Source organism: Penaeus vannamei, chromosome 33 (genome assembly GCF_042767895.1).
Source record: "Penaeus vannamei isolate JL-2024 chromosome 33, ASM4276789v1, whole genome shotgun sequence".
Taxonomy (NCBI): Eukaryota; Metazoa; Arthropoda; class Malacostraca; order Decapoda; family Penaeidae; genus Penaeus; species Penaeus vannamei.
The window spans coordinates 27,903,159-27,930,010 of NC_091581.1; the positions used below are offsets into that span (position 1 = coordinate 27,903,159).

The 26,852-nt window shown below is 48.4% G+C and overlaps 1 protein-coding gene across 2 annotated transcripts in view; it reads right to left on the reverse strand.

Moving 5' to 3' along the window:
* LOC113820851 (uncharacterized) overlaps positions 1–26,852 on the reverse strand; it is a 27,725-nt gene continuing 873 nt past the window's right edge. Inside the window, exons 2-6 of one of the 2 annotated variants that reach the window (XM_070144942.1) lie at positions 25,169–25,362; positions 24,545–24,654; positions 24,216–24,337; positions 21,002–21,226; positions 1–2,300 (exon numbers count right to left, since the gene is read on the reverse strand). In XM_070144942.1, coding sequence (XP_070001043.1) covers positions 2,102–2,300; positions 21,002–21,226; positions 24,216–24,337; positions 24,545–24,654; positions 25,169–25,362 — 850 coding nt within the window. In that variant the 3' untranslated portion in view covers positions 1–2,101. Of the gene's footprint in view, positions 2,301–21,001; positions 21,227–21,617; positions 21,843–24,215; positions 24,338–24,544; positions 24,655–25,168; positions 25,363–26,852 lie in introns of both variants that reach the window. The other variant, XM_070144941.1, reaches the window with a different exon arrangement.

Consider the following 26,852-nt stretch of genomic DNA (forward strand, 5'->3'; position numbering starts at 1 on the left):
TTGACTCCATATTTATTTAAATGTTTAAATTCAGTGGTATTTTACATAACGAGTATTATCCTTATTACAACTTCCACGCACATGAACACATTCTTGCATTGTGGAATGTCAAAGTGAACATTGTCTATATATATATACATATATACATATACATACATACATACACATATATACATACATATATATATATATGACATGGAACTACAGCTATACAGTCCATCTGACATCTATAAATAAATCATTTTAAGATTCTGAATATACTATATTATACAATAATATTCAATATATCACTACACACCTCACTATCACAAAACCGCTGACTCGTTTTTTGTCTGAATATAAAAAAATCATCGTCTAGATGGTTCGTTGTAATAAATTATGGATCAGTGTGTAAATTTACACAATATCGGAAAAGTATAAAATAAAAAGACTTGGCTTTTAAAGACTACAAGACAAAAATAAATTTGACTCTTATGTACAGTTACTTAATGACGAAACTGCTTTCTATGTACAGGGGGGACTCAACCTCATGTTGTGTAATACTTTACCGTATCGATTTTTATATAAACATTATATACAGTGTGACAAGTATTGCTCTCTCTTTTTTAGACGAATTAACACACACACGAATAAACATGACACCAAGCGAAACACGGAACAAGTTATTCTGAGGACGCACTCTTGACTAAACCTCCTGCATTCTCACCACCATCAAAACTGGACGCAATTCACACTCTTCTCTTTAAATGCCTGACTATTTACAAGAACTATTAAGAAGACCGATCATACACACAAATAAACAAAAAAAAAATACGAAAGCTCCATGTCGAAGTCATTGTAGCTACAGACCATTCGTAATAATTGTAATAGAAAAGAACATACATTTACGTTGCCGGGCTGGACACCGTAACGTGCAAGCTACCAAGAGCACCCAATAACACGGCGGGGTCACCACTCGCTAGGAAGATATACAGGGAAAATGAATGAGATGATGATGACGATGGTGATGGTGACGTGAAAAGGATGAGAAAATGCGGTGAATAATGGTGATGCGGGTGACTATTAGACACACGTCTTTGCAGTCTTATGGATACTTGTAGTTTTGATTTCATGTGTTCCACAGTGGGAACACCATAGCTATAGTATATAATGCTCATCATTCACAGATTCTCCAGAACCGGACGGCAGAGTTAAGTATATTCTAGAGTCTTTTGTCTGAACTAAACATGGATAACACTTGCCTGTCTAGAATGAACATGGAATGTGCTTCAATATATATATATATATATATATATATATATATATATATATATATATATATATATATATTGAACCGCAACCGCATACACACTTTCATACGCACACATATATATACCTGTACTAAACATCCTCTATAAACCTATATACGCCTTTACTTTTGTAGAGATGATCGCTCAGGTACCTTCAAACTGGAACACAGAAGAGTCTGGTCCATACTGACACATGGCACAGCGAGGCATCCGCGAAGGGCCTCCGGGGGGGGGGGAGCGCTAGGAACTCGCTAGGAACCACAGGGGACTCGGTCGCACTCGCACAAGCCTCCTCCTGGGGATGCCTTTTCCTTCTTTGGTAACAACGTGGCTCGGAGGGGCGGATCCTCTTGGAGGGGGTGGGGGAGGGGGGATAAGGAACAAGCGAAGAAGGATAGGGAGGGATGGGAAGAGGGAGGAAGGAAGGAAGGAAGGAAGGAAGGAAGGGGGAGTTGGGGAGAAACGGGGTAGGGAGGCTGGAACCGAGGCTCATCTTCCGGGTATGAGAAGCTTCGATAAAAATCCTCGGAATTGGAAGGAAGGATACTAAAGGGTGCGTGAAGGGGGGGGGGGTGAGAAAAGGTCTTAGGAGATGGCCTTAATTGTAGAATCATCCACTGCGTCTTCCTGTCCTACAGTCTTGAGAAACAGGTTCGACAAGGACTACTGTCCATCCTTCAAATCCAATTTCCCGTCGATTCGAACACCGAAATATCCCAGACCTCTCCGGACCGCCAAGAAGAATCTCCGTTCCGTCTCCTTAGCGGCGGTCGAGTCCTGTTTCGAAGTCTTTTGAAGCCGTCTCCAGCCATTCAAGAGCTCCAGGGGATGGGGTCGCGCAGGCTGGCCACCTTCTCCATGCCGTACTTCTCGCACCTGCCCCACCACGACCACTTCTTGCAGGTTTTCTCCATCTTGAACACGAAGCAGCGGGTCTTGACCACGTCGAAGAACACGGTGCCCACCATGTTGGACGCGCCCGTCTTGGACTTGCGGAGGCACGCGCGGAACCTGAAGGAGAGAGAGAGAAAGGGTTTGGATTAAGGTTTAAGAAAATGGCGTTTCGTTGAGAAATACGTATTCAAAATATCAATTCTATATGAATAGAACCTAAGTGTTACGTAAATAACAAAATAACGATAATAACTCTAGTACACGATAACAAAGGCAGCTAACGATTGAAAAATAATGAAGGCAAACAATAATAATAAATCCACAACCGAATCCTCCAAATGCAACAGCCCTACAAAACAAAAGAAGACATAACTGGCGCAAAAAAGACTCCACTGGGCATGAGCGTGGCAGCAATTCGAGGCGTAACGTAAACCTCAAATAAACCTTTTCACGTGAAACCGCAAGAACTCGAGGCTCAAGTCCACGACCGCAGAAACGTGACTGGATCCACGCGTAAAGTATTGACCGCAATTACAATACTCGGCGTAGATCTTCGCGTACGGAGTCGTCCATGCAGCTGTTTTATACTCGCGACGCCAGATTTCATTTCGGATGTTTCTCTAACGTGATTTTTTTTTCTTTGCTTGATTTCTTGTCCATTTTTTAAAATTCTTTACGCTTTTTTTTCTCTTCTTTGTGTTATTTTTTGTCATTTTTTTATTCTTTGTGATTTTTTTTTCTTTGCGTGATGTGTGATTTTTTTTTCGTTATTCCGTTTCCATTTTTTTTTCGAAGCGCGCACGAGTATGTGCGTTTGGCTGCGTTTGCTGGAGTGGCCGAGACTAAACAAGTACGCTCAACGCAGACAAACTCAGTCGCGCTCTGACCGCTTTCAGATTAAAAGTGCCAAGAGGTCAGACGCACCAAGTAACACCGATCTGCACCAAACTGATAAGGAAAAGACACATACCCCCCCCCCCACCAATGCGACCGCGTAGCTATATCGATGCAAAGTCACTGACCTATGATATAAATTATATAACCTCGATGGCGAAGTAATGGCCTAAGAGCTGACGCTATAAACCACTCACTCGTGTATATCCAGAGACAGACAGAGAGACAGAGAGACACACACCCCTTTCTCGGGGACCATTATGATCTTTTTTCGTTCTTTCTTTCATCCAATCCTTCCGTTTCTTCTCCCAGTTCGTTTTTCTCCGTCGTAGAAACGTTTCCTCCCTCTGCGCCCTTCTCCCGCTCCCCCTCCCTTCCTCTCCCTCCCTCCCCGTCTTCTTTCCTTCTCCTCCCTTCCTCTCCCCCTCACCCTCCCTCCTCAGCCTCCCCTTCCTCCCTCCCTTTCCACCTCTCCCCCCTTCCCTCCGCCTCCCCTCCCTCCTTCCCTTCCCCTCCGCCTATCCCTCCGCCTTCCCTCCCTCCCTCTCCGCCTCCCCTCTCTCCCTCCCTCCCTCCCCCTCCCTCACTCCCCCTGTTCCCCCCTCCCTCCGCCTCTTCATTCCGCCGGCAACTTCCCTTCTCTCGCCCTCATGCAATCTTGGGATTTAATCACACTGACAGCAACTCCACAAGAATCTCTTCAGAGACTCGCGACGATTGGGGGAGAAAAAAGGGGTAAAAAACAAGAGAGAGAAGGGGATGGAGAGAGCGAGAACGAGAGAGAGCGAGAACGAGAGAGAGAGAGAGAGAGAGAGAGAGAGAGAGAGAGAGAGAGAGAGAGAGAGAGAGAGAGAGAGAGAGAGAGAGAGAGAGAGAGAGAGAGAGAGAGAGAGAGAGAGAATAGATGGAAAAAAAACATGAAAAAATAAAAAGCGAGGAAAAGAGGGGGGCACGAGAAAAGAAATTTAGGGGAACCAAAAACAGAGACAAAGAAATTTTAAGAAACAACTTCTCGTGATCTGTCTTGGCCTGCCCTCGCCACCTTTCCAGACGAACGCTACGAGGAAGAAGAAAACAAAAGACAAAAAAACAGGAATAGCAGCAGTAGTTACTAAGCATTCATTCCCTCAACAGTCAATTCAAAACAACATTTACTCTCTCCCTCTTTTACTCCGTTCTCTGGCACGCGCTTCTTGGCAGACGTAAGCCCCTTTTAATCAAAACGGAATGAGAATGAGAGAGAGAGACAAAATCAAGTCCCTAGCGACGCGAAGGCAAGGGGAAGGGAAGGAGGGAAGAGAGGGGAAGGAGGGAAGAGAGGGGAAGGGGTAAGAGAGGAGGAGGAGAAAAGAAGAGAGAGAAGGGGTAGGGGAAGCGAGGGGATGAGGTGGACGAGGAGGAAAGAGAAGAAAGGGGTGGGGGAGGAGGAGAAAAGAGGGAAGGGGTGGGGGAGGAGGATGAAAGAGAGGGAAGGGTTGGGGGAGGAGGAGGAAAGAGAGGGAAGGGTTGGGGGAGGCGAGGGGCAGGGAGAGGAAGGGGAGGCGTTGCTTTTTTCCCCCCTCCACTTCTGTCTCTCACCCCCCCACCCCCCTCTCTGTTCCGGGCGCTTGATGAGGCTGAGCTGACGGCCGGGTCCACTAATGCCACTAATTTGGCCACGCTGCCGAGCTGATAAAACTTTTGTGGGAAAATACACACACAAACTCTCGCTCGTCGCTGACACCGCGAGCCCGGCAAGAAACGGCGAGTGGAGAACCCGGGCAGCGATTGCCGGGAGGGAAGGAGGAGGGGAAGGGAAGGAAGAGGAGGGAAGTTAGCCTTTTCTTCCCCCTCGGTTTCGGGGGGGGAGGAGGGGGAGAGGAGGGGGGCGGGAAGAGGGGGAGAGGGGGTGGGATGGAAGAGGGGGAGAGGAGGTGGAGGGAAGGAGGGGGAGAGGAGGTGGGAGGGAAGAGGGGGAGAGGAGGTGGGAGGGAAGAGGGGGAGAGGAGGTGGGAGGGAAGAGGAGGAGAGGAAGTGGGAGGGAAGAGGGAGAGAGGAAGTGGGAGGGAAGAGGAAGAGAGGGGGGTAGGAAGCAAGAGAAGGAGAGAGGAAGGGGTCGAGTGGTCGCTTTCTTGCCATCATCTTTTCCCCCCGCATGACCTGTGCTGGCCAACGCGGGGCCCTCCCAACCAAGCAAGGCGAGAAGAGGCCGTTTCGTCCTCCAGGAAGCGGGTTATTCGGGTTATTTCGGCAGCGTTCCTTCCCCCCGATGCCCCGACCGACAAAAGAATTCTTCCACCTCTTTACAACTGCGGGTATTGATAACGACTCTATTTATTGGCCTCGTAAATTCCGCCTAAACAGTTTACAACCTCCGCCACCTCTCTCGACACAATTATTGTAATTTGTGTACAATATCGCGGTCTGTCGCTTTTGTCGGCGCTCAGAACTCACTCAACCGGAGGCGAAGGACGGGATGGACGCCCCCCTGCCCGCGCCACGACCCCTCGACGTCCTGAAAACGAGACGAAAAACCAGGAGCGCGACGACGACCACCTCCTCCTCCTCCTTGAGCGAGAGAGGAGGAGCCCCCGACGTAGGCCTAGGCTGTGGTCGTCGTGGCAGCCAGGTCGTGGCGGGGGGGAGGTGGGGGGTGGGCGAGAGGTCGTAACATCCGCGCCATTGCACCCCCGCCGATGACTGCAGCGCTCGGAGGGGGGAGAGCCATTGTTAAGAGGCACCCGAACCTTTTGTCCAGTGCCAGGCCTCTCGCGCACTCACTCACACAACCCTTTGTTCCCTGATCCGAGTACAACATCTTAATACAGAGGGGGAAGAGAAGTTTTATATATCCGTTACGCATGGGGGGAGAGGGAAGAGGGGAAGGACGGGAGAGGGGAGAGGAGAGAGGAAAGGATGAGAGGAGAGGAGAGAGAGGGGAAGGATTGGAGAGGAGAGAGGAAAGGGTGGGAGGAGAGGGGAGAGGGGAAAGGATGAGAGGAGAGGGGAGAGGGGAAAGGATGAGAGAAGAGAAGAAGGGGAGAAGAGAGAGAGGGAAGGAAGGAAGGAGGGGAGAAGAGGGAGAGAGGAGAGGGAGGGGAGAAATGGAGAAGAAGGAGAGAGGGGGAATGTAGCACTACTAGGGAGAAAGCAGGGGAAAGGAGGGGGAGAGAGAGGGAGGGAGGGAGAAATTTATGGACTGGTCGCCGTACAATGAAGTCTTTCAGAACGATCGTACGTAGATGACAGATGTAAACCCCCCCACCCCCCTCCCTCCCTTCCCCCTCCCCCGTTCATCAAAATATAACGAGCAAACACAATCCCGACGTAATACACAACAGCGCCGCTCAATAAAACATCGTTCAATCGGAAAAGGTATCTTGCTTTTTTTCCTTCTCTTTCTTTTTCTCTCTTCCTCTCTTTCTTCTCCTTTCTCTCATTCTTCTCTCTTTCTCTCTTTCTTCTCCTTTCTCTCATTCTTCTCTCTCTCTCTCTTTCTTCTCCCTTCTCTCTCTTTCTCTCATTCTTCTCTCTTTCTCTCATTCTTCTCTCTTCTCTCTTCCTCTCTTTCTTCTCCCTTCTCTCTCTTTCTCTCACTCTTCTCCCTTCTCTCTCTTTCTCGCATTCTTCTCTCTTCTCTCTTCCTCTCTTTCTTCTCTTCTCTCTTCTCCTTCTCCTCTCTCTCTCTCTTTCTTCTTTCTCTCTCTCTCTTCTTTTTTCTCTCTTTTTTTTACGTCCGAGGTACTAAAGAGAACACAGCTCCACCTCCCGACGCACGCAATTGTCGGGGAGACCCTCTGACGCCGTCCCGACCCGGGGGTTCCCCGTTGCACATCGACTCGCCGCCCGCCCGCCCAGCGAAGGAGACGCTCGACGCACGTGAAATGGTATATGTATGTATGTGGGTGTGTTTAGGTGTATGTGTATGAAATTAGGGTATATGTGTAAGTGTGTGTAAGTGTGTGTACGTGTGTAAGTGTGTGTGTGTGTGTGTGTGTGTGTGTGTGTGTGTGTGTGTGTGTGTGTGTGTGTGTGTGTGTGTTTAGGTGTGTGTATGAAATTAGGGTGTGTGTGTGTGTGTGTGTGTGTGTGTGTGTGTGTGTGTGTGTGTGTGTGTGTGTGTGTGTGTGTGTGTACTAAAACCCAAAGTTATCCAAAATTCACAAAAATCCCTCCCAGAGCCGCTTGAGCCACCGCCGAGTCCCCGGGCCTCGACACCCGCGCCCACTTCTTCCCAAACTGCCGATGGTCGACACAACCAAAATATAGATTCATCATTCATCATATTTCGTGCTGAAGTTGCAATCTCCGACGCTGCAAACAGCCCGAGGCAACAGCGAGGAGAAAATGATCCGCTCTGAAACGGAGCTCAATTGCCCGGTCTCTCTTTCTCACTTTTTTATTATTGGCTTTTAAAAAAAGTTTGAGAAAACGACCACTAATTCTGTCAGCGCCCGAGCGGAGGAGGCGCTGCCGCTCGGCCGAGGCTCGCTCACAGACGCACACACAGAGTGCACACATTCATGCATACACGCACACACACGCACGCATACACACATTCATACACACACATTCATACACACGCATACACGCAAGCATACACGCACGCATACACGCAAGCATACACGCAAGCATACACGCACGCATACACGCACGCGCGCAAAACCGAACCAGAACACACAAACACACACACACACACACACACACACACACACACACACACACACACACACACACACACACACACACACACACACACACACACACACACACACACACACACCTCCATAATCCCGCGCCTCCGAGAGCAGAGCAGAGAAGAAAAGAGTGGATGGAAAGCGATAAAAAATGCTGAGAAGCGCAGCGCGGGAGGATGAAAGGACACAATGCGGCTTGGCAGAGAGGCCGGCGGAAGGAGAGATGGCAACGAACCGATTACCTTTTGTGTCCCATTTCCTTCCGGTAATTCCCCGTCCGCCGCCTCGTGCCCAAAAGCAGATAAAAGATTAAAGAGAAGAGAAAGGAAAAGAAAGATTTAAGAAAAAAATAATAAACAACGCTCGTATCCCCTAAGAGATAAAGTATACGCTCGTTACCCCTACATCCCGATTGGAAAACGTAGAATCCGCCTTATTTCTTCCGTGTATGTGGCGATTTCTACGGCGCGAGGCAGAGGCTATAGATGAGGGAAGGGGAGGGGGAGAAAGAGGGGAAAAGGGGGTAAGGGGGAGGAGGAACGGGAGAAGAAAAGGGGAAAAGTGGGAAGAAAGGAAGAGGGGAACAGGGAGGAATGGGAGAAGAGTTTAAACGAGGAAAAAGAGAAGAGTAGAAAGGAGGAAAAGGAGAAGTGTCGAAAGGAAGAAAAGGAGAAGTGTCGAAAGGAAGAAAAGGAGAAGAGTGGAAAGGAAGAAAGTGAGAAAGAGGGGAAAGGGGGATGAGGGGACCAGGAGAAGCCTGTGTGGACGGAGCTCCGCCTGGGACCTCATATATCTACTGTCCTGTTATCTCTTTCACAGCTCACCGACCTCATGGCAACGTCGATGTGAGGGCATCTCTCTCTCTCACGCACGCGCGCTTTTTCTTTCTTTCTTTCTTTCCCTCACCTTTACTTTCTTTGCCTCCTTTCTTCTAAGCTATTTTTTCCATTTATGCTTCTGTTTATGCTTGGTCTTCTTAATTCGCTTAACAATCCGGTTTCCTTTATCTTTCTATCCTTTTTCTTCATATCATTCTCTTCTACAATTCATTCCCTTCTAAACCATCCATCCTCTTTTCTGCCCCTTCTCTTCCTTTCACGTTTTCCTACTCCCTCCCTCTTATTTCACCTCCTTCCTACCTTCCTTCCCTCCCTTCCTACCTTCCTAATTTCCCCCCTTCCTACTTCCTTCTTTCTCTCCCTCCTTCCTACCTACCCTCCTCCCCTCCCTCCTTCCTTCCTACCTTCCTTCCCTCCCTCTCTCCCTCCTCCGCCCTCCCGTCCCTCCACCCAGCCACATTTACAGTCGTGACTTCGCTAACGAGGCGATGAACGCGACCTCTAACGGCCGCGATTAACATTAGCAAGGAAATTAAAAAAGATGAAAGACTGGCCATTTCGGAGCGAAGTCGGACATCAACCCTTTTTCACGACCCTGCTTGTCGCTCCGGGCCTTTTGTTTCGACTTTTTCCCTTGTTGTTCACTTTGAGGTTAATGTGGAAAAAAGAGACATAGGATTACCGGAATGACGGGGATACGTGGGCGGTGTTTAAGGCGGGTTCGTGATATAGAAGACCCGTGGCGACGACTCTTGAGGGACGGCCGCGGGATTCGGAATGTCTGATGCGACGGGGAAGGTCGAGCGAGAGAGAAAAAAATGTGGGATTCCGACGACTCTGTCTCTGTCTGTCTCTCTCTCTGTATGTGTGTGTCTAAGTGGTGTGTGTGTGTGTGTGTGTGTGTGTGTGTGTGTGTGTGTGTGTGTGTGTGTGTGTGTGTGTGTGTGCGTGTGTGTGTGTGTGAGTGTGAGTGTGAGCGTGAGTGTGAGCGTGAGTGTGAGTGTGAGTGTGAGTGTGCGTGAGCGTGTACGTATACCGTTGAACATACACACCGAGAGAAATCCCAAGCAGGCCATTGCATCCCGGAAGGCCGACCCACAGTCTCATTACACAACCCTCGCGTCCCAGATCAAGAGCATTACGACTCTGTGCTACAAAAAAAAGGCGAGTCCTCTGCATCCCAGAGCGGCGCCACGTTCATTTAAGTTCGGCATCGAGACAGCTGGCGTCTGAGGGAGGAGAGAGAGCGCCTTCCCCGCGACCCCGTCTGGCTCTCCTGCAGCAATAACTCCTCCGCTCACGACCTCTGTACGTAAACACCCATGCGCGCTGATGAAGACGTACACGCGATGTCGCCGTGCATATCTAATCGTTTTAAATGCGCAAGCACGCACGCAGATGCACACGGGGATGGGGGTAGGGGGGATGGGGGGTGGGGGGGGTACGAACACCCTGTGTAGCCTTGACATCTCCGGCCATTTATAGCACGTCTCCTCAACTTCCCTTTTAAGGATTCTTTGGTCGAGATTTGGGACTCGGGCTAATCCTATTCACCCTCTCTAAGTGCAGGATAAAAAAATACGTTTTTCGAAAGAGCAGGATGTCTTTCGGTAGTCGGCAACCGTAGAAAAGTGAGGATTTCGTAATGGAAAGTTCCCTCAGGACGTAAAGTAATCCCCCTTTTTGCGCAATCCAAGACGTTTGTTGGTCTACAAACGTGATGTAAGTGTAATCATTCGTGAGACCGGGAACGTTAAGAAAAGAAAAGCAAATATATGAATAAATGAAATCAAGATAAAGCTGAGAAAGCCAAGAATGTATGATCTTTTCAACAAGGTTCATAAAACAGGGTAATATTCTTGTATTATCTCCCCCCAACCTTAACAATCCCCCCCCCAAAAAAAAAGACAAAAACACACACACACACAAAAAAAAAACAAGAATAAATCCAACACTTACCCGAATCTCTTAGCATAATGCCCGGTTCTCGCATTACCCCCATAACTAACCCCCTTTCCTTCGCACGATAACAAAAATAACACCTTGGCACGAACTCCCATAGCACACTGTGACCCCAAAGAACAAGTGGCCGACGCAACAAGGAAATCAAGTGGGTTAAGGTCGCTACGCTTTCCTAACCTAGCTCCCTCGCCGCAGCGCCGAAGGTAGAGGGAGCGGCGGCCTTGTCGAACCTGCATGAGCGAACACTATTCCTTGCGTTCTTCCGTTTCCTCTTCCACCTTTTGCTCTTCTGCCGTTTCCTCCTCCTTCCTCTTCTATCTTTTGCCCCTTTTGCCGGTTCCTCCTCCTTCCTCTTCTATCTTTTGCTCCTCTGCCGGTTCCTCCTCCTTCCTCTTCTATCTTTTGCTCCTCTGCCGGTTCCTCCTCCTTCCTCTTCTATCCTTTGCTCTTCTTCTACCTACCCCCCATTCGCTTTTTTTTTCTATTCCTACATCTACTCTAGTTCCTATTCTCCCTCCTCTTTTATTCGTCTTATCTCTCCTCCTCTTTCTACTATTCCTCTTCCCTCTCGCTCTCTCGCCCTCCTTCCCCACCCAATCAAATGGTAATCACGCCAGCCATCCAGTGTTCCCTGCCTGACCACAAGCGTTAGTATTTCATTCGAGACAAACTGCACAAACCAGTCTACAAGCCACTCTCTTTCTCTCTCTCTCTCTCTCCCTTCTCCCCCACGCCCACCCCCAACCCCCGTATTCTCTCCCTCCTCCCTCCTCCCTCCTCCCCACCCACCCCCAACCCCAACCCCCGTATTCTCTCCCATCCTCCCTCCTCCCCCACCCCCCACCCCATTCCCCCAACCCCCGTATTGCCAATTGCAGTTAACACGACCAATATAGTTCGGTGTATTGTGGTGTAACATTGTCATCAGAGCCATCAGTGCAGCCGCCCTTAGTTGCAAGTGAATAATAGCTCCTGCCACTTGTTTAGTATACAACTCCCTGTCTCCCCGTCTGTCTCTCTCCCTCCCCTCTCTCCCTCTCCTTCCCTGCCTGCCTCTGTCCTACCTTTCCTCTTACCCCTCTCCCCTTCCTCCTCCTTCCCCCTCTCTTCCTCCTCCTCTTTCCCCCACTCTCTTCCTCCTCCTCCTTCCCCCACTCTCTTCCTCCTTCTCCTCCTTCCCCCCTCTCTCTCTCTTCCTCCCCCCTCTCCCTTCCTCCTTCGCTCCCTACTCCTCTCCCCTCTTCTTTCCCTCCCCTTCGCTCTCACCTTCCTCCTTTCTCCTCCCCTCCTTATCCTTCCCTCTTCCCTTTCTCTCAAACCGAAAGGCTCGAGTGAAGGGGACCATGATGGCATAATTCATCTCTTGAGCATCTTGAGCCTTGTGGCCCCTTAGCATAAGCAGCAACGTAAAGGAGGTTTTCAGATTCGAGCAAAAAAAAAAGTTGAAACGCAAAGAGAAACGAGAAAGGAAACGAAGAGGAAACAGAGAAAGAAATGAAGTAAATCAGGATCAATATAAGGTATGAGAGAAGAGAGAAGAGAGAGGAAAGAAAGAGAAAGAAAAATGCAGACAGAGAAAGATAAAGAAGAAAGAAAATGAAAAGAGAGAAGAGAGAAAAAAGAAGAAAAAATGAACGAGAAGAGAGAAGATAGAAAAAGAGGAGACAAACGAGAGAAAAGAGAAGATACAGAAAGAAGAGACAGAAGAGGAGACAAAAGAGAGAAAAGAGAAGATACAGAAAGAAGAGACAGAAGAGAAGACAGAAGAGAGAAACAGAAACAGGAATAAATAGAGGTGAACCGAATGCATAACAGCACTTCCTCACGAGCAAGGAAGGAGGCTGGAATCCATTGTCAGAGGAATTAGAGAGACGTAAACAGTACCCAAAATCTGCAGTACGTAAACAAGCTTAAAGCGCGGCGTCTGGAACACAAAACGGGTCTGACAACTTTGAAAAAATGGAGTCCCGAGGCAAGGTAGCTGGGGCGGGACCGGGGCGGCGCCGGTCAGCGTTCTGGAACTTTCTGTTTACCGTTCCACCCGGGAATAATAATGGGGATAATGCTCATGATAATGATGATAATGATGATAATAATAATAACAACTGATAATAATAATAATGATAATAATTGATAATGATGATAATAATAATAATAATAGGCATAATTAGATTGATAATGATGATGATAATAATAATAATAGGCATAATTAGCATTATTATTATGACGACTAGGAGTATGAACCATCCTAACATATATTTTTAAACGACCGTAGCAACTAGGATGCACTACACACCAGTCAATAGGGAATAACAAAAGGACTGTAGCGTTTCCTATTTAAAGCCAGGACCTCTCTGCAAGGCTGCCGAGACGACACAAGAGTGAAGTTGTCAGTGAAAGGTCTTCCATAACCTCTTCCCGCTCAAAACTCCGCTTATTTCGGGCTTTTTTTTATAATTAGGTACATTTAGATAATTGTTTTAATGTATTCAATGTTTTTTTGTATCAGTCGGGCTTTTTTTTATACCTAGGTACATTTAGATAATTGTTTAAATGTATTCAATGTTTTTTTGTGTTTGTATCGGGTGTTTTCTCTCCTTATAAACATCTTTTAGGTTGTATATTAAGGTCAGCGGGCAGAAGACTTGGTGTGACGGTGCAATAAGGTCAGCACTGTTGCCAATGACTACCAGCGCGCGCGAGTATTGCCAACCCGGGCGGAATCCCGACACAGGCCTAGGGCTAAACTAGACCTTTAAATACATTTTTTTTTCGGAATCATTGAACTGAAAATACCACATTCCCTATTGTTGGAGAGTGAAAATAAAACCCTTTTTTGTTGTTTTTACTTTCTTTGTTCATTATTTTCCTTTTTTGTGATTTTGAGTTTCCCGAGACTCGAAAAAGACGTGACATTTCCCGGCGGTTCTCCCTGGAACGGCGAAAATGTCGGTAGGCTTTGGCATTTACACATTCTCTATTAAAATATTCTCGAAAACATCAAACCCGCCGACATTTGCAACGCGAGCCTGTTCTCGGCGTCCATTAAGAGCGTTCTTTGAAGTAGAGATGCTCTGGATTTTCGCTCGGAATGCGCAGGATACACGAGAGGATAACAAAAAATAAATAAATAATGAAAATAATAATAATAATAATAATAATAATAATAATAATAATAATAATAATAATAATAATAATAATAATAATAATAATAATAATAATAATAATAATAATAATAATAATAAATAATAATAATAATAATAAATAATAAAAATAAAAAATCTTTCAGCGTGTTCGAATCCCTGCACAGACTGTCTCCGCAAAGATTGGGTAATTCGGCCAAAAGCACTTTCACTCCGCCGCCCCGAACGGCTGCTCGTCCCCTTCGTAAAGGAGCGAATAATAAAGTTAATATCATATCTCTTTCATCCCCCGACCGATCGACCATCATTATCATTTGTCTCGTGATCCATTAACCTCGTAACTGGAAGCGACATCGAGGGCGCTTCGGAAACACAACCGCCGCCATTTACGCCCCGACTCCGGAAATCTTCTTCGGAGGGCGTGTAGGCCTATGTCCGCCCCGACTCGGCCTAATCTTGTCTCCTCTCCAAGAAATAGCAGGATGAGAGGGTGGAGAGGGGGGTCTTAAGGGATGGGGGGGGGGAGGGGGATAGCTCATCCTCAAAGCTTAAGTTCTAGTCGCGGTAATTGTTTCCTGGCGGCTTGGGGGAGGTTGGGGGAAAATTCCGGAAAGAAAACGGGATTTTTTTATGCATGTCATGATGTCTCTAGGAAGGGGGTACTGCATCAAATTAAGAGATTTATCCCACTTCGGAGGAAAACGGTTAATGTAATAAACTGTAGGGGATTTTTTTTTCTCTCGAGAGAGGGGAAGCCAAAGGGAATGGAAATGGAGAAAAGGGGGGAAAAGATCCTTATCAATTGCGTCTGTTGTCTCCCTCACCCTGCCGTCTCCCCTTTCCCTCTTTCTCTCTCATTCGTAGAGGTAACAAAGGAGCAGAGGGAACACACAATTACCCACAAGCGAGGCCTGATTTCTCCGGAGGCCGCGTCACCTCCCCCCCACCCCCACCCCTCTCCCTCTCTCTCCACCTCCCTCCCCTACCTTCCTATCTTCCTCTTCCACACCACCCCACCCCACCTCCTCCACCTCTCCCCTTTTTTTTCTTACCACCTATCCTTCCCCTCCCTTTCTCCCACACCAGGCCACCTTCCCTCCTCCTCCTCCTCCTCCTCCTACGCCATTCCTACCCCACCTTCCCTCCTCCTCCTCCTCCTAAGCCATCCTTACCCCCCTTCTCTCCTCCTCCTCCTCCTCCTCCTATGCCATTCCTACCCCACCTTCCCTCCTCCTCCCTCCTCCTCCCCTCCTACGCCAACCCTACCCCACCTTCCCTCCTACGCCATCCCTACGCCACTTTCCCTCCTCCTCCTCCCCCTCCTACACCATCCGTCCCTCTTCTCCCCCTCTACCCCACCATCCCTGCCCCCTTCCCTCCCCTCTGTCCCCTCTTAAGACAATGTCCCCAACAGAAGCCCTTAAATCCGTGAGGGCTAACGTACGCCCGCTGACCCGGCCGGAGTCGAGACGCTAATTGCGGGAAGAGGAGTCATAAGGAGGAGGAAGAAGAGGAGGAGGAGGAGGAGGAGGAGGAGGAGGAGGAGGAGGAGGAGGAGGAGGAGGAGTCATAAGGAGGGAGGGGGAAGGGAAGGGAAGGGAAGGGAAGGGAAGGGAAGGGAAGGGCAGGGAAGGGAAGGAGGAGGGAGGAGGAGGAGGAGAAGGAGGGAGGGGAGGAGGAGGGAGGAGGAGGAGAAGGAGGGAGGGGAGGAGGAGGAGGAGGAGGAGAAGGAGGGAGGGGAGGAGGAGGAGGAGGAGGAGAAGGAGGGAGGGGAGGAGGAGGAGGAGGAGGAGAAGGAGGGAGGGGAGGAGGAGGGAGGAGGAGGAGGAGGGAGGAGAAGGAGGGAGGGAGGAGGAGGAGGAGGAGGAGGGAGGAGGAGGAGGAGGAGGAGGAGGAGGAGGAGGAGGGAGGAGGAGGAGGAGAAGGAGGAGGAGGAGGAGGAGGGATAGTGAGGGATAAGAGAGGAGGGAGAAGAAGGAGTCCTAAGGAGGGGTGAGGGAGAAGGAAGAAAAAAATACGGAAAAGAGGAGGCTGGGGAAGGAAGCAATGGAAAAAAAGGGATTGGAAATCGAAAACAAGATAGTAAAAAAGGAAATTAATACTCTTAAAAATAAAGGAAACGAAGAGAAAGAAAAAGACCAGATAATAAAAATCAGAACTAAGTAATGACAAAGGATACACACATAAACCACAAATCATAATGAAGAAACTACTGGAAGGCTATATATAGGCTAACTAGAATTTCAGGTTAAGAGAAGACCCAACCCCAGGTCAGAAGAGTAGAGAGAAAAGGTCTTAATTATATACATAGAAAGATGACTTACGAAAATTAGGAGAATGCAGAGGAGGGGAGGGGAAATGACAAACAGAAGCAGAGACAGAGGCAGAGGGGGAGAGTGAGAGAGAGAGAGAGAAAGAGATAAGATAAGAGAGAGAGAAAGAGATAAGAGAGTGAGAGAGAAAGATAAGAGAGAGAGAGAGAGATAAGATAAGAGAGAGAAAAAGAGAACGAGATAGAGCGAGAGAGAGAGAGAGAGAGAGAGAACGAGAGAAAAAAAGAAAGAGAGAAAACGAAAGAGAAAAAAAGAAAAAGAGAGACAGAGAGAGAGAGATGACACAGCCTATGTCCGGAGTCCGTGAGAGCGCCCCGCAACCCATCATCGCCTCATAAAACAAGACATAAAAGCCGACATGGCATTTAGGCAAACGGGGGGGGGGGAGAAAGAGGAAACAGAAAAGGAAGAAAGGAAGGAAGGGGGGAAAGCGAAAATGATCGGACGAGGAAGGGGAAGCAAGAAGGAAAATACGGTAAGAAGAGTAAAGAAGAATTGAAACGGCAGGGAGAAAGGTCAGGAACCACAAAGTAGAAAGATTGTGGAAAGCAAAGTGTAAATGAGAAAAGAAAAGAAAATTGACAAGTGAACAAGTCAGACAGACAGACAGACACACAGACAGTAGGCTTCCCCCCCTCCCCCCTCCCCCCCACTCCTCGGTCGGCCCAAATAACAACGGTAACGAAGGCTGCGCTAGTGAGCCTCACGGTTCGGTAGGCTTCACTTGGGCTTCACGGCGGTAATGAAGGGGGAATGCACCAGGGAGGAGGCCAGAGCGAGTGGACTGTCCCGACCACTTTGGGAAGGGGAGAAGGGGGGAGAAGGAGGGAGAGGGAGGGAGAGGGAGGAGGAAGAAGGGAAGGGGTGAGAGGGAGGAGGAAGAAGGGAGAGGGAGGAAGAATAGGGGAAGGGGGGAGGGAGGAAGAATGGGAGGAAGGGGAGGAATGGAGATGGAGGAAGAAGGGAAGGGGGAGAAGGGAGGAGGAAGAAGGGGGGGAGAAGGGAGAAGGAAGAAGGGAAGTGGGAGGAGGGAGGAGGAATGGGAGGAAGGAGAAAGGGTGGGAGATGAGGGAGGAAGTGAAAGGGATAGAAATGGGGTACTGAGGAAAATGGAATGTGAGCACTGATGATTATACATTAATCGTAAAAGTGGCAGATATCTGATGTGGGGGGGGGCGACTTTTGGAAGGGGGGAGGGGGAGGAGGAAGAAGGGGGGAGGAATGGGAGGAAAAAGAAAGGGTGGGAGACGAAGGAAGTGAAAGGGATAGAAATGGGGTAACTTAGGAAAATGGAATACGAGCACTGATGATTAATCGTAAAAGTAGCGGAGATCTGTTTAGGGTGGGGGGGGGGGGAGACTTGGAGGGACGAGAAGTGAACTTAATTAAAGAGTGGGCCAAGAGGTCGAAGGCACAGAAACGCTATTAATAGGACACTGAAACCCACCGAAGATTCTAATTATTTGCCAAGTCCCTGATTTTCTTTCCCTTCCCGCGCGTCTACCCCTTGCTCCCTTCCCCGTCCACCGGGAAATACAACCGCAAAGGCGAGAGACGCTGGCGCCAAGAATCGCCGGCGGGAATCGTACCACTCTCAAACGACCAATCACAGACGGAGAGAAATTTCCCGACCAATCAAAGCGCCATCCTTCAGACAGGACGGCGGGACCAATCAGAAGCGCCGAAGGACGGGTGTGTGAGCGCGGTCGGCCAATGGGCGCGGCGGAAGTGGCGCGGCGGACCAATCGGAAGGCGCCGCTCGGGACACACCTTCGCCCGCCGCCTCGACATTCCTGCGGGTTCCCCCCTTTTCCTCCTCCTCCCCTCCTTCCCCTTCCCCCGTCCTCCCCTCCCTCCCCTTCCCCCGTCCTCCCCTCCCTCCCCTTACCCCCGTCCTCCCCTCCTTCCCCTCCCCCGTCCACCCCTCCCCTCCCCTTCCCCCTCTTCCCCTCCCTCCCCTTACCCCCGTCCACCCCTTCCACCCCTCCTCCCCTTCCCTACCTGCCGGCCTTCCCCCAGCCCCTCTCCGCCCCAACCCAGGACGGCGAAAAACCCCTTCGCCTTGAGCACTCGAAGGGGTTCTAAAAATAAGCCTTCTAGGCTACCTATGCACCTGAAGGCTAGTGAAGATTTGGTTACCGCGGTCACTAGGAAATTAATATTCTCATCTCGCTTTCTCTCCCTCTCTCTGTCTCTGCCTCTCTCCCCCTTTCTTTCGTGTGTGTGTGCATGTGTATGTGTGCATGTGTATGTGTGCATGTGTATGTACGTGCGTGTGTATGTACGTGCGCGTGTATGTGCGTGCGTGTGTATGTGTGATGTGCGTGTATGTGTGCATGTGCGTGTATGTGTGCATGTGCGTGTATGTTTGCATGTGCGTGTATGTGTGCATGTGCGTGTATGTGTGCATGTGCGTGTATGTGTGCATGTGCGTGTATGTGTGCATGTGCGTATGTGTGAGTGTGTGTGTGTATATATGAGCGTGCGTGCATGTGTGCATGTGCGTGTATGTGTGTATGCTTGTGTGCGTGCATGTGCGTGTTTGTGTGTATGCTTGTGTGCGTACATGTGCGTGTATGTGTGTATGCTTGTGTGCGTGTGTGCGTGCGCGTGTTTGTACGAAAGAGGTCGAGGTCAGACGGTGAATAATCTAAAAGCTCAGCAGGAACTCGCACGCCGACGTGTCCGGTGAACTGCAGTGAGTGGCTCGCCTTCTCGCCTTCCTTCCCTCTTCCTCCCCTTCCTTCCCCTTACTTCTCGCCTTCCTTCCCTCCTTCCTTCCTTCCCCTTACTTCTCGCCTTCCTTCCTTCCCTCCTTCCTTCCCCTTACTTCTCGCCTTCCTTCCCTCCTTCCTTCCTTCCCTCCTTCCTTCCCCTTACTTCTCGCCTTCCTTCCCTCCTTCCTTCCCCTTACTTCTCGCCTTCCTTCCCTCCTTCCTTCCCCTTACTTCTCGCCTTCCTTCTCGCCTTCCTTCCCTTCCTTCTCGCCTTCCTTCCCCTTACTTTTCGCCTTCCTTTCCTCCTTCCTTCCTTCCCCTTCATCTTTAGCGTCATCTGCCTTTCGGTTATGGTTTCGGTCTCTGCCTGTCTACACTTCTAGCTCTCCGGCATACTTTCATCCACGGCTTTGATTCATTCTCTCTCTCTCTCTCTATTTTGCTCTTTCTCTCTCTCCCTCCCCCCCTCTCTCTCTTTATCTTGCTCTTTCTCTCTCTCGCTCTATCTCTCTCTTTATCTTCTCTCTCTCTCTCTCTCCCTCCCTTTCTCTCTCTCTCCCTCCCTTTCTCTCTCTCTCTCTCCCTCCCTTTCTCTCTCTCCCTTCCCCCTCCCTCCCTCCCTTTCTCCCTCTCCCTCTCCCTCCCCTGACTACCAACGATTAATATAAATCCTCCAGGCCAGCCACTTTGACCGCTCCGAGTCATCACTAAAATGGCCTCCGTCTGCATATCTCGAATCCGGTGCCCTCGCTGGCCGGACGCAGATACTGGCGCCCGGGTTAACTTCCTTTATTCACTCCCTCCTTTTTTCCCCCTCCATCCTTTATCCGGCGTTTCCTTTCGCATGCTCTTTTTTTCTGTTTTCATCTCCCGTGAACTACATTTCGTGAACTTCGAATCTTAACCGTTGTTGCAAGTGATTGGGAAAAATAAAGGATTTGAATTCCATTGTCGGCAGTCACTTCCCGGCAAGTGAACAACCTGCGGCCCGAATTCCGGAGGGGGAAGAAAATCCTATCCATACGCTATCTCTTCTTTATCCCCCCCTCTCCCCCTTTCCCCTTCTCTCCCCTACCCCTCATTGCTGAGTTTCCCCCCCCGCTAGCCTCCCCACTTTCCCCCCCTTCCCCCACATCACGCCATCGTCGGACCACTACAACAGGTGACGTTGCAAATAGACCAGTTGGCAACCCCTCTCGCGGACTTCTTACTGGCCAAACTAACTGTATTTGATTTTCCTATTTTTCTTTCTATGGCATGTCACAGAATCACACGTGGGTGATCTATGGTATTCAGCATGATGGGGTGTTATGGGATACTGAGAAGTACCGGAGTATTTGGTCATAACCATTATTATATCAGGAGAAAAAAAGGAAAAAAATACTCAAATCCTAAACATATAAAAAAACACAAGACAATAATGAATAAGCGAAAATGCAGACACTCACCTCAACCGAATGTTTTTTTCCCATCTATTATCTCTCTCTCCCTCTCTCACTCTCTCTCTCTCTCTCTTGGCAGCTGCAAGCCCTAACACGGCAGACTTGTAACCTAGCACTGCTGCACCCTCTAATACCATGCTAGACAGACTTGGCACGTCTTCTACACTATAGACCTTCACAAGGACATCAACGGCACGGCAAAGTGATGCAAGAATGTGGTCTGCGTTGATAGTTGCAAAAGGTCGTGTGCGGGGAATCCGTTTTAGCAGAAATGGATGATCCGCGTTGGATAATTGTGCATGACTCTGCCTTTTCTGATTTTTTTTTTTTTTGTCTAATCTATTTGTATTTTTTTTTTTTTTTTTTTGGCATTACGTTCCTATTATGAGAAGAAAACTGGAGTCGTGACCAACGCGAAATTGAAAGCAAGATTTGAATCGGTCTCTGATCCTTATTCAATGGATTGCGCGACGAAATGGCCGATGGAAATGCACTGCAACGTTTCCCTCTAAGACACAAGCAATTTCCGAGGCAATCTTTGAACTGTAGCATTTGCAACGATGAAAAACTAAAAAAACATCGGAGCAATATAATTTTCCACATCCAGACTAAAAAACATGCAGACCAAATATCTAGGTACCAATGACCTCAATAACAAAAATTATACAGAATTACACTAAATATGACATCACATCACATCCTAATTACCACATCAACATGCCCGTTCTCCTCACCATCCTCGTGTCACCATGCCTACCACATCAACATGCTCTTTCTCATCATCACCATCTTCTACACGTCACAATACTCACCTCTCGTCGCAGGCGCAGTGGTTAATGGTGCCAATTCCCCAGTTCACGATCCCGTATTTCTTTTCAAAGGAGGTGACGTAGTACGGGCAATGGAGGTCGTGTTGCCGGCAGCACATGTCCGTGCTGGACTCGCCCCCGAGCTCGCCGTACACGGACGCCGAGTAACCCACGCCGCACCACTTGGTCGCCGGGAACCTCAGGCTGTCGAGGACCGAGCGCCGAGACCTGCGTCGAGCGGGAATAGCGTGCCGGGGTGAGGGACGGGCTTTGAGGACGCGCGCTCGACCCCTCGTCTGAACCTGGGTGCTTCTTCCCCTGGACGTCGCACGCGTCCGGTCGGCTTCTTTACACACATTGTCTCTCTTTTCATTGCCTGAAGACTGGTCAGAGGAGGGTGATAGGGACAGGGGGGTGGACTTTGCAAACCTGGACTGGCAAACCAACCGGGAGCGAAAGGCAAGACTTCAGAAGCGTCTAAACCGGAAGACACAACGAATCCCACACAACGGAGCATCGAACACTATCCAAAAGGCGCCAGGAGAAAATCTACTCTTTCCTAAGCCAAGAACAACGCTCTCCTTCGGACGAGGGACGAACGCCTTCCTTCGTTCCTTACCTCTCATCGCAGGCGCAGTGGGAGATGGTGGTGAGGCGCGAGTTGTAGATGCCGTACTTGCGGGTGAGGCCGTGGATGTTGACGGGGCACATGTCGTGGGTGCGGCAGCAGGAGTCGGCGCCCACGAAGCCCGAGAGGTCGCTGTAGGAGCTGGCCATGTCTTCGTTGCCGCACCAGTGGGTCCCGGGCAAGATAAGCAGCTCGTTCAGCACCCACCGCTTCTGCCTGAGTCAACACAACCAACTTTCCGCTGTTCAACCAGCTCGTCATGGGGGACAGGCGTTCATATTTCAAAAAGGCTATGTGACACACCCAAACACCAAAGCAAAAAACACAGACGCCCACGGCAAAAGCGCGGGGCACAGCAACCGACGCCCGCACATCAACCACCCCTCGCACCGCCACCCCAAACGCGAAGCCTCTTACTCTAACGTTACCCTACACAAAAAAATATAAATTCGTTCTAACTACACTACATATCTATTAACGAGAAAATGAAGCATAGACAAGCTAAAGGGGACTGCTTACTAAAATCACAAATAATAAAATAATATTAAAATTAATAATGAATTCTACTGGTAAAAATAAAATGAAAACTAATACTTTATCTATATTGGGTCTTAACTTCTACAAGGCTTACTAGGGTATGTGACGGTGCTAAGCCACATTTCTAGCGGGGGAGAGTGGTGGCTGATGGCAGGTGCTGTTGTCAAAGGGTTCTGGTGCAGACTTTGTGGAGTGTTGGTGTTGGTATCAAAGTCTATAGTACTAGTGCTGATCAGACGTGCTGCACTAAGATGTCCGTGTCGTATGACTACATTATTACTAAGTTGTTTTGAGTGTGTTGGCAATGTGGTTATACTCAAGGTGGTGTTCCAATACCGGTGCTTGTGTTGTGCAAGTGTTCCAGTGCAAGTGTTCCAGTGCAAGTGTTCCAGTGCAAGTGTTCCAGTGCAGGTGGTCTCAAACGGAGGCAAAACTAGCAACCCACAAGCAGAACCACGTCATCGAAATGCGAGTCAAAAAAGGCACCAATCTGTTTCCCAAGCAATAAAATCAACCGAGACAAGCAAAAAAAAAAAAAAACTACTGCTACTACAGGTGTTTCTGCCAGGCTAAGTGCAGACTACTGAAGGTGGTTTACAAAGCACAGAAAACAAAACAAAACAAAAAGGACAACATAACGAATCATGAGACATTACTAAACACAAAGATATGTTTACAGGCATGAATGGTTTAATCAGTCCAAATCAATCAATTCAAACGTGTGTCATGCAACAAAAGACATGCAGTATTTTGTGAAAGAAAGTAAAGAAAATAAAAGGAAAGTAAAGCCATTAAGAATTAAAAAAAAAGAATAAAATGAAGAGCCGAGTATGTTAAAATAAGCATTTAGGTGTCATAGTCGAAAAAGTTAGATCAAAACGCCAGCAACAATGAAAATTCTATCATTAAAATAAGGTAAAAAATAGCAATCTCACTTAGTAAGGTAAAAAAAAGAGTGAGTTTTAAAAGCATTGAGTTTTAAAGAAAATTACTGACACCTTTTCGTGAACATATAGTCAGTTAAGAGATATTTTCAGTTAAGAGATATTTTCAGTTACCAATCACCACAAATTGATATTCTGAGTTATTAGTGAAATCTGAATGATGAAGCATTACAGAAAGCATTACAGCTTTTGCTGCAGCCTAAATTAAAGCATATATATATATATTTCTTTTTTTCACAAGAAGCAAATTTATTAATCGGAAAGAGCAAATTGATAGCTCATTTTTTTTTTCTTTCCGTTCTTTTTCCATGAAAAATTTCGACTTGTAATCCAATCCAAAACGAAAAATGACACGATCCCGACGGCGCGAGAGGCCCCGCCGTCGGTGCGCTACGCCCTTCGCCAACACTACAGCGACAGATAACCAGAGCTACAAGCCATGGCCCCCACGTGGCACTCAGGGGGGGGGGAAAGAGTGCCACAGGGAATATGGGTTGGGATCTCCAGTGACTAATGAAAGGGGGGGAGGGAGATTATAGGCAAGATAAGAGAGTACAGATGTTGTGAAAGAAGCGGTATCATTATTTCTGTTCGGTCGCTCATTCACCAGGAACTTCGGTATTGTTCCCTGGTGTATGAGGAACCATTTGTTTTTTTTCTTTAGTTCATGTACCAGGAGCTACGATAACTAGCTACCTGGTTCATGAACTATAGTGACATAGAACCCAGGTTCAGGCTCGGCGTCATTTAAAAAAAATATGTTTATGAATGTCTACAAACTACGTGCACTTAGGACAGATGTAAAGAGACAGTTTAAGCACCCAAAACATTTAGCTATGTATATATTGTGACTTTTTTTTCAGTTAACAATATAGACTAGAAGCTTTTGAGATTACATGCCAGACATGTAACCTATATTAACAATAAAGGACACACATTTAAAATACAGGAAAATATCCTTTTTTAAACTGATTTAAAATGAAACCTTCCATGCAGTGACAAATCCCATTTAAAACACGATGTCGCACAAATGCACAGGAGGCGGCTGCAGATAGCAACACCGCAGAAAAAAATGCACTTTAATTTTTTTTTCTTTTTTTTTTTTTACCTGGCGTGGGAGACTCCGAGGTCGCTGTTCTCGTCTCGCGTTGCGCTGGCGGCTCCGTGGCTCTTGTGGGACCGCCTCTCCGCCTTCACCCCGGCCCGGACGCGGCGGTGGTGGTCCTTGCACTGTGGGAGACAGGGGGGGAAACCCAGGCGGTGTGAGAGAGTGGGTTGTCGCAGCTTTTGTCTCGGATATAAAGTTTATTGATCGTTCCTGAGATTACTGAGGTAAAACACGGCTTAAATCCATAACACAGGCAATAACTATATCAATATAAAAGAATAATCATCATGTAACCGGAAAACTTTGGAGAAACTTGTGTGCTGACTGACCTGTGCTCTCAGCTGCCGGAAGTGAACGACAGGCCTCAGGTACTCCGGCAGCTCAGCCTCCTCGGACAGGTGTACAAATGATATATTATGAAGTGGTCCGGCCCAAGATCCTGTTGACAAACGAGTAGACGAATTGTGAAGATAAATATACGTATATATAGTATATGTTGATATATCGGTGACCCTGTTGTAAAAAATAATAAATATTAATAATTCACATTCCTTTGTAAATCATAGAAATACACTCGAAGGAAAAAAAACGAAAGGGAACGAGTAGGAAGGACTGCCCAAAATAAACCCAACAGGGAAGAGAGAAAAAACAATTATGGAAGAAGAAGAAGAAGAAGAAGAAGAAGAAGAAGAAGAAGAAGAAGAAGAAGAAGAAGAGAGAGAGAGAGAGAGAGAGAGAGAGAGAGAGAGAGAGAGAGAGAGAGAGAGAGAGAGAGAGAGAGAGAGAGAGAGAGACAGACAGACAGAGACAGACAGACAGAGACAGACAGACAGAGACAGACAGACAGAGACAGACAGACAGACAGACAGACAGACAGACAGAAAAAACAGACAGACAGAAAGAAAGAAAGAAAGAAAAAAAAAGCAGACAAAAAAAACATCAAGCAGACATACCCGCGGGCGTGTCCATAGCGAGCTCCGCATCTTCCCTGAACCCGCGCAGGAATTTCTCCACCTCCTCCTCCTCCGACGTGAGCTCGCAGTCCCTGAGCGAGAGGCCATCCACGCTGATCCGGTCCGTCACCTCGCCGACGTAGATGAGGGTGAGAAGATGCCGGTGGTGGCTGATCTGGCGCAGGACGAGGCCGCTGAGGACAGAGGGAGGGGGAATGCATGAGAATGGGGCGGAAGGGGGAAGGGGGAGGGGGAGGGGGAGGGGGAGGGGGAGGTGCGGGAAGGAAGGGAGGGAGGGAGGGAGGGGAATGAATGAGAATGGGGCGGGAGGGGGAGGGGGAGGGGGGGAGGTGCGGGAAGGAAGGAGGGGGAAGGCGGGAAGGAAGGGAGGAGGGAGGGAGGGAATGCATGAGAATAGGGCGGGAGGTGGAAGGAAGGGGGAGGGCGGGAAGGAAGGAAGGGAGGGAGGGGAATGCATGAGAATGGGTCGGGGCGGGCGGGGGGAGGGGGGGAAACCGATGAGAATGGGGCGGGAGGAAGAAGGGGGAGGGAGGGACGGGAAGGAAGGGAGGAGGGAGAGGAATGCATGAGAATGGAGCAGGAGGGAGGGGAAGGGGGGATGGGAAGGGAGGGATGGGAAGGAAGGAAGGGAGGGAGAGGGAATGCATGAGAATGGGGTGGGGAGGGGGGGCCGATGAGAATGGGGCAGAAGGGAAAGGGAGGGAGGGAACCGATGAGACTGGGACAGGAGGGGAGGGGGAGGGGAAGGGCGGGAAGGAAGGAAGGAGGGAGGGAATACATGAGAATAAGGAGAGGGGGAAGGGAGGAGGGAACAGATAAGAATGGGGGTGAGGGAGGGAGAAGGGGGGAAGGAAGGAGGGAGGGAACGGATGACAATGGGGAGGGAGTGAGGAAGAGGGGGAAGGGGGAGAGGTTAGGAAAGAGAAAAAAGGAAGAGGAGTGAGAGCAAGGAAGAGAGAGTGAAAGGGAGTGAGAGACAGACAATGAAAGACCAGGAATGGATGAGAACTTGCAAGGTTAGGCGTTCGGGTTGTAAAACAAAAACGGTAAATGGCAGTGTTGCAAAAGTTAAAACCCACAAACGATTCACAATGCAAGCAATAATTTCAAAAATAAAAACACTGGACTTCTACCATCAGAGACAAATCTACCTCCCGCATCACCTTTGACTGGCAATATATGTATCAAAGCCAAAAGATAGCAGACGAGAGAAAAAAAAAAAAAAGCAAATTTATGCACTTGTCAAGAGGGCAGTCCAGTAACCCCGTGTATATACCGTTTATAGGATAAGACAAGGCTAGCAGCATATTTTACTAATCTCGAAGAAAATGTTTTTTTTCTAAGGTTTAGAAATTTTGTGCATCCGTTTTAAAATATCATGTCAAGGGACAGTGAAAAGGGAGATTATCATGAAAGAACAGTGATAAAAAGGAGGGCTTGGCTTGGCTTGGCTTCATGTAGGCTATCTGTTTTATCGCCGACTTTAAAAAATAAATTTCGAAAAATCTCAACCCATTTTAAATCATCCTTAAGTATTCTCTCCTTTTACAGGGAATGCCTGTTAAAGAAGGGCAAGAAACGCGAAAAAGTAAGAAACAAATAAATAAATAAAGGAAAAATAAAAGTTCGTATAAGCCTAGGAAGCACATACCCATCTCCATTT